General features: G+C 37.9%; 1 protein-coding gene across 4 annotated transcripts in view; it reads left to right on the top strand.

Annotated features, from left to right (window-relative positions):
- The window catches only part of GRB14 (growth factor receptor bound protein 14), a 178,101-nt gene that overhangs the window by 106,335 nt on the left and 57,832 nt on the right, over positions 1-13,934 (top strand). The window contains exon 1 of one of the 4 annotated variants that reach the window (XM_007183192.3): positions 2,578-2,748. The exons of the other annotated variants lie outside the window; for them this stretch is intronic. Within the exon in view, the coding sequence (XP_007183254.1) occupies positions 2,686-2,748 (63 nt within the window). The 5' untranslated portion in view covers positions 2,578-2,685. Of the gene's footprint in view, positions 1-2,577; positions 2,749-13,934 lie in introns of those variants that run through there. 4 annotated transcript variants of the gene reach the window in all.

Genomic DNA, 13,934 nt, shown 5'->3' with positions numbered 1-13,934 from the left:
TACAAAACTCATATCCTTGATCCTCATAGCAATCCCCAAATTGTTGGCCATAGCTTTTTATCCCCATTTAGCAGCAGCTGAAGAAATTAAGGCTCAGGTGACAAGGTTAGTGAGTGGTGCAAGCCATTTATAATAATGGTTAAAAAAAAAAAAAAAAGCATGGGCTAAAGTTAAATTTTGAATCAGCGTCTACAATAACTAGGAAGTGAGATAAAGCACAGTCACTAGGAACACGTGGAAAAGATTGCTGAAAAATGAGACTCTGCCTGTTATTAAGTGTGAGTGTCGCCTCATTAGTCTTTCAGCCTGCTGACTGTGAAAAGAGTATGTGAGTTTTTTTCAAAGACATTTTTGGCAACATAGAGTCACAAAATGCCACATTTCCCTCTTCATGGTTTTCACTGAAAATTTATAAACTTCAACTTTAAGAGTTCCAAAGAGATGACCTATCATACTTCAGCAGTTCACTGTCTGTAGAATATTTTTTAAGGACAGGTATGTTGCACTGTAGTGAATATAGAGCCTGGACATTGTTTTGACTTGAAGGATTCATTTTAGTGTTTAAAAAGCTCTATCATGTGATGTAAAACAGCATCTCTGACTCCCCATTCGCCTAGACTTCAAAACTTGCAGTCGGCTTTGAGAACCTCACTCTGTATCTCCATCAGTTATCAAGTTCTGCGTGTTCTTTTCTCTTGATCACTTTTCAAAGCAAATGTCGTTTCCTCCTTGAAGCCTGCCGTGATCTCACCTCTGATGTGTAGTTTCTTCTACCTTGGTGCACCCCTGGTACTTGGCATTTAATCACAATGAGACTCAGCCCTTTACTGAATGTGATTTTTAATTTAAAAATGAGTATCTCTATTTCACTATGAGGCAGTGACCATATCTTACTCATTAGCATGTACTTATCACCTAACACACTGCCTGGCACATAGTGGGTTCTTTGCCTCATGATTTAGTGGAATGAATTGCTTTGATTATGGTGGAACCCTTTCTGAGACCAGAGATAACACTTCTTTGTAATATTCAAGCCTAAATTGAGAAAAGAAGAAAGAAAAATTGTAGATAATAAACTTGAAATTATGTAGTAACCATGGGCTTTGTTATTGTGTGCCTGCCAAAAAAGTGACTCAAGGTTAAACCAAAATCTTTTCCTTCACAAATGGTGACTCCCCTCCCAGTATTAGTAGATTTTTGTTGGTAGTTTTATTTTAAAAGACCATGATAAACCTAGTAGGATAAGAATAAAATGAATGCCCACAAATTAGATCTGTCTGTGACTTTTTTATTAAGTGAATTCCCCCCCCCCAGCTGCCATTGTGAACGAGCTATGTAGGTTTTGAAATTCAAAGTAGGGAACCCTAGAGTTTGTAGTGTCTCTTTTTTTCTTTTGAGGAATATGAGATCACCATGCATATAAAACACACCCAAATGAACTCTGCCCAGTAGCAGTCTAGATAATGAAATGGAAAGTTTGTATCTGAGTTGCCGAGAATCTCCCATTTTGCCCTGTTACTACGACAACCACTTTGTGATCTAGAAGTGACAGGGAGCTCCCCTCATGCTGAACGCAGCATGTCATTCTCTGTGTCCTGGTTGAAGAGCACTGAGTAGGTGCTTGTTAAGGAATCGGTCCAAAGGGATTTTATAATATAAAAACTCAGATTAGTTTTAATATTGCAATACTTTTTGTCATTTTTGTGTTTCTCTTACTCTTTATTTAGACATTATTGAAAATTTTCTCATTACCCAGAAATGGACCCTTCTCCAACCCTCGAAAATACTGGAATACAATTTTTAGTTATTGTAAGAAAAAAGGCAAAATGGTTGTTAAAATTTTGAGAATGCTTTGAGCATGATTATTTAAATGCTTTGAATTGAATGAAATATGCTCAATTACACAGATCTGTGCTTTTAAAAAAACATTAGCATTTGCAATTCATATGTTGTAGTTTAATGCCCCATTTATATTTAACAGTATTATTTAGGTTGATTGTTAAGGTAATATTTAACAGGAATAGTTAAGTGTGTAGCTTCAAGGATAGCTAAAATGTCCATAATACAGAAATTTTAGCTGTTTAGGAGACGAAATACATAAATATATATTAAAATCCTTTTATTACGACTTGTAAAGTTTAACACTTTTGGACCAATTCTAACTTCAGGATTATTTTTTGTGCCTCATATAATATGTTTCAATCTACCCATTTATCACTTTTATGAGTAGCATAAGTAAATTTAGTGCATCTGCATATTTATACACTTTAAATAGACCAATGTAAACAGTTTCTTATCTGCCATATGTTGAAATGTTTTAGTAAAGTAAAGACATAACTGCCTAGTCAACAAAGAATGGCATTGAATTGCACTGTTTTGGAAAAAAAGGTTAAGTGAACTAGATGGCTGTTAATCTGGTTCTTTAAATATCATAAACAAAAGTATCAGAATGTGTTTCCAAGGACAAAGGCGGAGTTTTCTGGGCTTTGATTGGTTGCTGCCTTGTCCTGTCCCACAGCCATCCTTAATTGGCTTTGGTAGATTGGAATCACATAAGCAGAGTGACATTTATTACTTTCCTAGTTGTTTCTTTGCACTGAGCCCCGAGATTCCCAAGGAGTAACTGTAAAAGATTTCTTTCATTTCGTCCATGATCTACGGGAGGGGATCGCTCTAAGAGCAGGCATGAGCTTGAGTGCAAGAAGAGTCACTCTGCCTGCAATAACGCCCATAGTTCTACAGAAAAGGGTATGTGACTTCTGCTTTTTTTTCTTTTCTTTTTCTTGCCGTTTTTCAATTTCCCGTTACTGTGTTTATTAATGTGTTGGAAACTTTCGTTACATATCCTGAGAGAGGCTACAATTCATTGAGGCTATAGGCGATTAAAGGATAGATTATTGAAATTAGACTATTAAAAAAAAGCTGGGCCAGAACATCTCTGTAGTAAAAAAAAAAAGCTCCATGTGAAAGTAGTTTGGTCTCGATTGCAGGGCATTGTGATAGAGACTGTATTGAAGATTTTTCTTTCTTTTTTTTTTTTTTCCCTTCTACTGTAACTTCAGGCCTCTTTGCCTTTAGTTCAATAGGCAATCTGCTAGCTATTACGTTTTATGTTTGTTTACTACGGAGCAGATTCTTTGTTTCACTATAATTCATAATACATCCATCTTCATTGTTGAACGGACTGTATAATTGTTTTACTGTTTAAAACATGTGGCACCAGTTTACTTTCCTCTGGTTTTCTACCCATTTCTGTTGAGTTTCTGCTTACTTGCTTAAGAAAAACTTTCCATTAAGTTCCCTTGTGAAAAGGCTTTCTGTTAATTATTAATGCAGTCAGTCCTGCGTGTGAAAATATTTTGTCTGTTGGTTTTTTGTAAAGTTTATTTCTATGTCTTACTGGCCACATCGTTATTTTATAAGGTAATAAATACACCGTGTAATGTAGCATTTAAGTAAAGCTGAATATACTGAACTTCTCTTGTGAATACACCAAATAAGAACCGTGTATTGAAATCCTTAAAGAATCAAATCTGTTGTATAGAAGAAAAAAAAAAAAGCACCAGAACACATTTTGACACTGTGCTTTCTGAATGGTTTTGGTGACGCTAGAAACTGTAATGTTTATTTCTGTACCTGACTTTTAATGGTTAACTATTAGTGTATTTCATTAAGTCAAAGGTCATGGTTTAATTTATTTGAAAATGACACATCTTACCATTAGGGTGTCTTTTAAAAGAACTGTCTCTTTTTATTGTTTTTACTTTTTAGGTTTTTAATTTATTTTCTTATCCAGTTGACTACTTATTCACCAGGGACATTTTACTTGGCAGTAAAACAGTATATGATAATTTTGCCAACATTTGTTCTTATCTTTCTTGATGTCTTTCTTTCATCTTAAGTAAATTTAATTAAAAATATTTTGCTTTGAGCTGGAGTCTTTATTTTGATTTAGACTTAGTAGTACATTAATAATGACCATATAGATTACCTGAGTCACTGGCAATGTGAAAAGGTATAATAGCATATATCAAATCTATATCCTTATGTTTGGATTCTTCTTTATCCAGTTAATACTGCAGTTTGGATTAACCAAGAAATTTTCATCATGTGGTTTTTTTGCACAACATGTTGGTGCGGTGGAAAGCATGCCACCTGGATTCTCCATTTCCTAGCTGTGTGATCTTGGGCAAGTCATTTAAACTCTCTGAGTCACTACTTTCTCACCTATAATATAATAGTGGAGAGATTTTCATTCAATGCTCTCTTCAGTCTTATTTGTGTCTATAATTCTGTGACTCAAATAATATATTTTGAATTTTCATAATTATAATAAAGTATTTAAACCATTTCTTATTAGAGTATAAAACATTAGAAGAAGATGCTATCATTTTCAAGGATTTGGAGCAGTTAATCTAGAGGAAATTTGTATGAGTAAAACTTAGCTAGAAAATAACATCCAGCACTGGTTGGTAAGTAGCAAAACAAGATTACTCTGCAAAGCTGTGATTATAATTGATGTTAGGTCTGAGCTGCCAATGGATACATCATTGTGATTTCTCTTGGTTCTTTTATAATAAGCTTCTAGTCAGGTTTCTATTATAATAATTAACATAAGTCAAAATTCCCTAAGCCCAAGTCCATGTTATTCCTTTCCAGTTGGTACACATATTAAATGTTCATATAATTTAGCACATCATTTACTGAAAATACTTAATGCTATTTCTTTCTCCCGACAGTTTAATCCCCAGAGGACCCATTGTTGATAAGACTGTTCTGAACATCTTAGTATCTCTTATTTTAGGAACTGGGTGTTTTTCTGACTAAAAAATATCCATCTGCTCTGGTTACACCATGCCTTTTTTTTCTAAGATAGGAAATTATTCCACACTTGTAATTAACTGGTTTTCTATATGCACCATAATTTAAGATGATACAAATTAATACAAGCATTTCTCAGTATTTTGGGGGCAGCTTCTCATTTTGCAAAGAACGTAGGTGCTTTTCCCACAGGTTTGGCATAGAGTTGGCACATCCTGAACGAGTGGTTCTCGCAAAATAATTTGTCAGCTGGAATCCTAATCATTTGAAAGGCTGAGGGCATTTCTGAAAATGCTTAATAGTGCTAGGGAGTAATTTTCTTATCAGCAAGTATATCTGATCTAAGTGGGCATAAGGTCTCCTGAGACTGGTTGGGAACTTGAACTTTAAACACGGCTCTTAACATGGTATGGGTCTTTTTTGTAGCACATCAAATATACTTTGATCTTTGAGGAACAGAGTAGTTCAGTGGACTCTCTATCAAGTAACTTGGAAAGAAATTTTTGACTTTTTCTAATTCTATCAGGATCCAATTTCCTTGATTCTAGTAATCAAGGTTCCAGTGAAGAAAGTTTCATCATCTCTCTCAGAAACGATCGTATCCTCATCAAGTGTTCTGAATGAGTTCTTCACCTCATAGCATTTTTCTCAGATAACTACTAGCTTATGCCTTTTTTTTTTCAAATGAGAAGACTGAGTCTCTTGGATGTTGAGTGACTTATGCAAGGTCACCCAGAAGGTCAATGGCAAAGCTAGAAATAGAATCTAGGTCTTGTGACTTCCACTGTGTTTCTCTTATTAGATATGTGTTACCGCCTGAAATTAATATGTTAATGAAATTGCCTTATGGTGTGTATAACGGCCATTCAACTTCTAGTCTGGAATTAGCTTAGGCAAATCTTTTCATCTTCCTCTGCACCTCCACCAACTCCCATATGCTCTAGTGTAGAAAACATTTTATTCAGACAGCAATTGTAAGCAACAAAGTGTGTGTGTGTGTGTGTGTGTGTGTGAGAGAGAGAGAGAGAGAGAGAGAGAGAGAGAAAGGGAGAGAGGGAGAGAGTAATAGAGAGAGAGAGATGGAAAGACAGTTTTACCCAGCGCTCTAATTGGGTTCATTACATCAAGAAACTATTTTAAGGTCCCAGAGAGTTAACAAAAACTCAAGCATTGTAAGGCTTATACTAAGTGCAATATAAAATTCACATTCTTTTTATATAAAGGTTGGAAGGTCTGAAGGCCAGATGCCCGTATTCTGATTCTGTGGGTAGGAAGGTTTCTACCTCTGTCAGATTAAAATTGTTCTGCATATTGTTTCCAAGCATTTCTACATTCTTTAGCCATACTACAATTATGAGAGACTTTCATAGGCACACAACATTCTAACGTGTCTTCCAGAATCTCAGAGAAAAAAGCAATACTTTTTGGAATATATTTTTTATAAGATTCAAATCATTTGAAAATCCAAAATTCATGAGTATAATATGGAGCAATGCCATTTATCAAAAGATCCAATTCCCCATCTATACAAGAGAATAGTTTGTTATATTCATTTCCCTCCTCATACAATTAGAATTATTGCTGTGAATTTCTAAAAACAATTTTGTAAAGAATGAAAGAATATAGATCATCATTATATCACTATTTTGCCCAGAAGCTTTTAAATACATACAAAATCAGTCCAAGCGAATGTAGCATTCGCTGTGCTTCGCGGCCTGGATGCACAGGGGTTTCCTCAGCTTCATCTGAAGCCTCCACTCCAGCACATTGTTTTTCTCCTTGTGCTCCAAACAGGGTTTGCTGTTTGTCCCTCTGTACTTCTGCACCCAGTTTTGTGCTCCATGACCTGTGGACAACTCCAGGATCCTGTTGTTGTCTGTGTCCCAGCTCAGGCTGTGGTACCATCCTGAAACCTTCTAAGACTGTTTCTTATTACATCCGTCTTAATGGTGTCTTGACTCGGGTGTCAACGGATGCACCTTTATTACTCATTTCTCAATGGAATAACTACTGCCATGTGACATCAATTTTGTTATTACCTTTTATGATATTTAAGTCTTATTAGCTCTCCTTAGGGTGTATCTTAAGCTTTCTGGCTTTTCATATTTGACTTTTCGTTTTTTCTATGGACCTTGTGTATGTTTTATATATCTTGCATTATTTGGTTTTCAAAATTTGTTGTATTTTGTCTTACAACTAGATTTTACATTTTGAAGGGAAAGACCCTTTAAATAAAGTGCTTTGTCAGTTACAGGCTGAATTTAATTTCATGTAACCGGACAACTCAAATGACAGCATATTAAACAGGGGAGAGATTTATTTTTCTTTCACTTTACAAGAAGAATTGGTCCCAAGCTAATGTAGCCGTCCAGCAATGTCCTCAGGCAACCAAGCTCCTTCTTGCTTTCTATTGTATCTTCCTTAGTGTGGGTCCCTTTTCCTTTTATGGAAAGATAAATGCAGATTGCTAGTCATCCGGCTCACATTCCTGGCATACAAAATGGGAAGAACCAAGGGCATACAGGCTAGTTCTGCCAGTTATTAACGTGCCACTGGGGAATAACCAGGAGCTTCTGATCATATCTTACTGGCTAGGATTGTGTCACGTGGTCTGGATCCAAGGGAAGCCAGGAAATGTGGGCCTTGACCTCCACGCACTGCCCTTCTCATCAGAATTAGGAAATGGGGAGGATGGCTTTCGGTGGGGAACTAGCTGTCTCCACTGCAAGTAACTCCAGTGTATTAGGCATGCAGAAAATGTTTGTCCCTTGGATTTTTATTATTGTCTTGCCAGGTATAGAATATAGTTATGCTTTTTGAACAAATGTATTCTATTGCTTGATTGGAGATTGTAGAAGGCGTAGTAAGTGGGGAGAGAGCAGATTTCCTGTGTAGGGGAGGGTAATGGAGTGCAGAGATGGTGACCTGAGTTTAGATGGCTGGCTTGCTTGGAAAGTGGTTGGGAAGTGGTAGTGAGTACTGTTATTGCTGTTTACCTGGAGCTCTCGTTCTCCCTAAACCTTGATCTTTCTTCTGCCCTTTTAATTTTTATACAGGGTAACATAGTTGCATATTCACCCAGGAAGGGTACCACATAGATGAATGGATTCTGTGTTTTCAAAAAATGTTTCCTTTCCCTAAAAGTGAGTTTTTACGAAGTGTGCTGTAGTGGAGATTGTTTGTGTGTTTTAGCCAGGAAACCCTGAGTTTGAACTCAGCTCTGTCACTGATCAGTGTTGTGACTTTAGGTGTCTTCTTTTAAACCTTTCAAAAATTCAGTTTCTCTGTTTTGCGGATAATGATGCTTCCTCACAGAACAGTTGTGAGGATTAAATAGGATAAATATTTAGAAGTACTTGACACTTAGTAGAAGCTCAACAAATGTGAATTTCTTTTTTTTCTCCTCATCTGGGGAATGGCATGTTTTACTAGTTTCATAAACAGTTTAAAATCTCCCTATTACCGTGATTTAAATTTTTTTGGGGGGGGGCTCTATCCTATTAAGTATTGATAGTTATCCAAAAGTTTTCTTGTAGCAAATGAATCAAACAAAAAGTAGTTGTCCTTGATACAATGCAGCCAGGGAACGAAACACAGTATGCCTCTCAAATTCTTGTTCCCTCAGCTCACTTTCTGTATACAGACTCTAATTTGAATTAAAAAAAAATTAATCCAACTACTATATGCTGATAAATATATTTTTTAAAAATCTGGGAATGTAGATTTAAATCGAATAAGATAGGTGGTTAGATTACTTCTTTCACTCTCCTAGGGAATATCAGGCAGGGACTTCTGGCTTACATATTTGAAAGAGGTACAGTTGTACCTAGTGTTAAGACATTGTTTCGGTAGACAGAGGTGACATTACTGGAATGTGAGCTATATGATGGTAGGGGCTGTGTCATCTTTGATCATCATTAGACTCAAGTGCCCAGCACAGGGAATGTACAAAGTTGGGATATAATTACTATTCATTGAATAAACACAATTTTTGAAAAAACAAAATTGGGCTTTTTTGATACTGACCTGTCATTGGCATTTCCATCTCTGCATTTGTGTCTCTGTGGCATTCATTTCCTTTTTCCTGGATTGCATACCTTGTGGTAAGAAGCTGTGCACTCAGGGCCCACCTCAGCTGGTCCACCTTGCTTTTTCATGAGCTCTGTCTCTGGCCCCTCTCTCCCTCCCAGCTTGTTCCTGTGAGCAATTTTGAGTACTCCCTGCCCTCCACACCAGTAGAAATAAAAACAGCTATACTGTGTTCAGCGCTGATTATGCTCTCTTTAATCCTCATAAGAACCCTACAAGATTGGTGGACAAACCCAGGCTGGGATGAGAAAAGTGAGCCCTGGAGAAGTTAAGTATCTTACCCAAAGCACAGTGCTAATGAATGACAAGTCAGGACTGAGCCCGGGTGGGCCCCGCCTGGCACAGGGGCTGCCTGTCAGAATTGATGGGCACACTCGTGCTGCAGAGCTGCGCGCCATTGCGCAGCTGCAATGCCCTTGCCTTTCACCCATAGTCTACTCATCAGACAAATCTCACCTTTTTTTTTTTTTTTTTTTTTTTTTACCAGTCTGTCTGTTGCCTTCCTAGCTATTTTTCCCTCGTTGTACACTCCAGTCTTACCTCAAAGATATAGTGAGTAAACCATATGTCAGAGTTCCTTGGAGCTCAATAGGAATCTCTTGAGACTTACTAATTTTGCTTTAAAAAATTTATAATAATAGTCACTGTTATGAATTGAGTGCTATCAGTTTGCCATCATTTTGCCCATTTTACAGGATGAGGAATCTGAGACTCATCATTGATAAGCTAATGGTGTAGGATCTGATCCCAGAGCAGATTCTGGAGTGTACCATCGCCACAAGCACCTGGACTGAACCTCCATGAGAATGAGGGCCATGCCTCATATTAGTTTGCAAACTACAGTGTCTGGTCCACGTTTGGCAATGAAGGCAGATTAAAAATAGCTGGGCTGATTAACAGTCTAAGACTCTTGCTTGGGGGGAGCAGTCTTACGGCTGGCTCTCCTGGCTGTACCCCAGCACCCTAAGCCAAATCTAGAAAATAAGAATTTCTTTTGTCAGAAAAAAAGAAGTAAGACTTTTGGTTATTTCAGATATTTCGGGTATTAAACCCTCTGAAAGGTAAAGATTTTCTACCCCTGTATGATATTAAAAATGCTTTCTCTTAAGACAGTTTCAAAAGAGCAATTAAAAAACCATTTTGGCTAAACAGCATTGTCCTATATTCTTGATAGCCTCCTAATTGGGCCTGCATATTTGGGCATATACATTCAGTTGTATTTGTGAAATATCAGGAATATTATTTTATAGTTTCAGAAGTGAAATTAGTTTGGGTGGTTCTATCAGGATTTGAAGAAAAATTTTGACATCACCATTCTAAATGCCAAGGAGGATCTCCAGCTTGAGTTGCAGGAAAGGGGACTTTATATTATATACCACCTGAAGTGACTATATATATACCACCCCAACCCATCCCCAACCCTTCTTATTAAAGATGTAGACATAATTTATCTTAAAAATTCAAATAGTCAAGAATGTTTAAAAATAGATTTAAATTTTTTAGAAGCTTGCAACTATTTTAAGCAGTACCTCTATAGGGTTAACAATGTTAAAGTTGTAATTTTCAAAGCATTGTTTTCTTTCTCTAGTTGCACTGAGAAATAAAGACTCCCTCTGCTGGCTGTTTCTGTATATGCAATTTTTCTGGCAAGTTGTGCTAAAAAAAGGGAAACACAAAGAATAACCTTTTTTGACATTCAAAAAGCTGGGTGCTTTGGGACATACGTGCAACTTTATATTTGGGTTTTTAGTTATCTAATGCTTTTATGCAAGATGTTGTGTCGAAGCAGCAGCTTAAAGCAGCATGAAAATTAGGTAAACAGAGTGGAAAAGAACAGGATCAGGTAGGAGCCCAGAGATGGGGTTCCCTGGCTGGTTCTGCCAGTGACCAGCTGGAGATCCCCCGGTAAGTCAGATCCTCTTCAGTCTCAGCTTCTTCACTTGTAGAATGAGAAGATTTCAGGAGATGTTTTCTAAGAGTCCTAACCTTTAGTATTTTGCGATTCTAACAGTATTGATTCCATTTCTTTTACAGGAATATACATGTTTTACACTGATACACATGCTTTGCACTGATATAAAATAAATATTTAGAAAAGCGAGGGAAAGGTAAAATTACAAAAATGGATATAAATCGGTTATTCCTAGTGCTATCACAGTACGGGAATGTTAGATCTAGAAAGTGATAGTTTGCATGGTAAGTTCATAAAATAATACCCCCCAGATGTACCAGAAAGACTGAATATAGCATATTTCATTGATTCTATGGCACCTTAAATCACAAGAAGCATCATTATCTTTTATGCTTCCAATTAAATTATGACATACCATTGATGGTAAGTTACATCTAAGTTACAGAGAAGTTAAATGTGAGAAGATGTGCTTTTAAAAATCAGTGAAACAAGGTAGTCCCTAAAAGTGCTTCAGTTGATGCCAGACAGCTCAAGAATTAACAGTAAAAAGTCTGATGTGTCCTGGACTCTGATAAATGTTCTCTTTCCTCTCCTCGTGTTTTCCCCTCTCTTCTAAACACTTCTCCCTTCACCACTCCCCAACTTGTCCTTCTTTCTCACTGTGTGAAACAGTTATTAACTTTTTCACTTAGGCATGTCTTATGGTTATTCTGGGAACAAACGACTGCTGAAAAACTGAAATGAGATACTGGAATAACATTGTGTCCAACATAAGCATGACCAGTGGTTTTCTGCTTTGAATATGAATAAGCATTAGCACTTGTGAAGGGTTTTTTTTTTTTTAAACTTCAAAGGTGAATTAGTCAGCACTGGCATCTTCACAGGAATTACATGAGTTTTAAAAACACTGAGGCTTCAGAGAACGCTCCTTTGATGAAGTCACTGGAAATGTTAGAGTGGGATTTGTGATTTGACCCTCTTTATTATTCGTATTGGATTTAGGTCCTAAAATAACATGAATATATACATATGTATATGTGTGCGTCCATGGTTTGGGATATTTTTAGGCTTAGTTTTTAATGTTTGCTTTCTTTTATAATGAAGTTAGAGCTGTTTCTTTTGCCTTTTTTTTTTTTTTTTACCATGTAAGAGCACACTGAAAGCGCTTCTGATTTCTTGCTTTATAAAATTGAACACCCGCTTGAGTTAGGATCTTTCTTGCTATCCTCCAGGGAGAAAGAAAGCCCAAGGAAGGAGCAGGCTGCCCGGCTCTTGGCCTGAGAAGCAGAGATGGTCAAGAACAGAGTAGAGCACAGGGGCTTCAAGGAGGCTTTCTGGGCCCCCCTTTGCCTGCAGACCGGCTTTCTTCTCTTGGTTGGAAGCCTAGACGTGGCATGATTTGGCAGTGTCATTGAGCCAGACAGTCAGGTGGGACAGTGCTAAATCCCCTGCCGTGCCAGGTTTGGGGCATTTCCAGTAGCAAGGCCACTCTGGGCCTCGTGGGCCTGATGCTGGATGGGAAATGAATTCATACAGCATAAAGCTTCATCTTTGCATTTTGAATTCATGCAGAACTTGCAGAAGATCTGTATGGATCCCCAACCTCACAGGTCCTTTAACTCTGAATTAGTTAATCTCTTTATCCCCGCATGCCCTCTAATGTTCCTGCTGAAATGTAAAGACCTACAAATGTGTACAAGTCCAGAGTTTTTACAGAGGTGGTGTGGGGATGATTCATCTTGTGACCTTGAGGATTGTGGAAAGAGCCTGGATCCGTGGTCACTTGATGGAACTGCCTCACCAGACCCTGAGCTATCCGCCTCTGGTTTCAAATATGAGAAAAAAAAACCAAACCTTTAATTGGATTAATAAGCCATTGTTGGGTAGATTTTTCTATTACTTAGAGCCGAACTTGTTCCTAAATGATTAGCTCACCATGTAGTTATTTATCATTATTCTCTTATCACTTTATAATCTTATTCTGGTAAAACTGTCTTTTTAAAATTTAATTCTTTATTTCCAACCATTGAAAAAAGCTACTTTATAATTTGTGTATCTTAAAAAGGATCCCCTCTTGGGGTGGCCTCCTTGCTCGTTTGCACTGATGGAAACCAGTGTCTAGCAGTGCTGGGCAAAGACGCTTCTTCCACAGACCTTCCAGCACCTGTGCACCTGTGCTTCCTCACCTCTTCCTCATAACTCAGTCCCTCTGATCTCAGGAGAGTGGTCTGTGTGCTGTTCCATGTGTATTTTTTGCCTCTTCAGTCCTCAGTATTTTTGCTCATAATACTTGTTCCATGCAGCTGTTCTATTTTTTTTTTTTTTGAATTCTCAGAGTCCCAGACTTAAAATGGGCCAGAGAAGTCACCTTATCTACCTTTGTTCAGTCCATAGATTTCTTGAAAACTTGCCTACGTTTTCTCTTTGGTCCCGTGTGTGTCCTTTCTTCCCTAGAGGTTTTTCAACCCTGTGAGGTTTCCAAGCTACTGTTTTGGAATCCCTAATATTGTCTCCTATAGGGCCATTCATGATGGTGTCAGTCGTCCCTAAAGGGATATTTACACTGTGTCAGGCCCCATGCTGACTGCTGGGGACACAAATGGGAAGCACATATTGACATTATTCCTGGTGTCATGCAGCATGCTGAGTAGTAGAAGCTTATGGATAATAATTATGTAGTTGCACATATGCATACGTGAAACAAAGGGCCTGGACCTAAACTGGGAGTAGCATTGAAAACTCCCCCACAGAATGAATGGTTTACCTGAGGGATAAGAAGTAGGAGGTGGGTGGACAGTATTCTAGGCAGCAGTAGTAGGTGCAAAGGCCCTGTGTCAGGAAGGAGCATAGCTATTTCAAGAAACTGAGAAAATATATGGTCAGAGTTAGAGAATAAGGAAAGGATTATAGGGAATAAAGTTGAAAGGGGGGGGCTTCCCTGGTGGCGCAGTGGTTGAGAATCTGCCTGCTAATGCAGGGGACACGGGTTCGAGCCCTGGTCTGGGAAGATCCCACATGCCGTGGAGCAGCTGGGCCCGTGAGCCACAATTACTGAGCCTGCGCGTCTGGAGCGTGTGCTCCGCAACAAGAGAGTCCGTGATAATGAGAGGCC

Source organism: Balaenoptera acutorostrata, chromosome 8 (assembly GCF_949987535.1).
Source record: "Balaenoptera acutorostrata chromosome 8, mBalAcu1.1, whole genome shotgun sequence".
NCBI classification, from domain to species: Eukaryota; Metazoa; Chordata; class Mammalia; order Artiodactyla; family Balaenopteridae; genus Balaenoptera; species Balaenoptera acutorostrata.
Note: the sequence above shows the minus strand (reverse complement) of the source record. Positions and strands in the feature narration are given on the sequence as shown.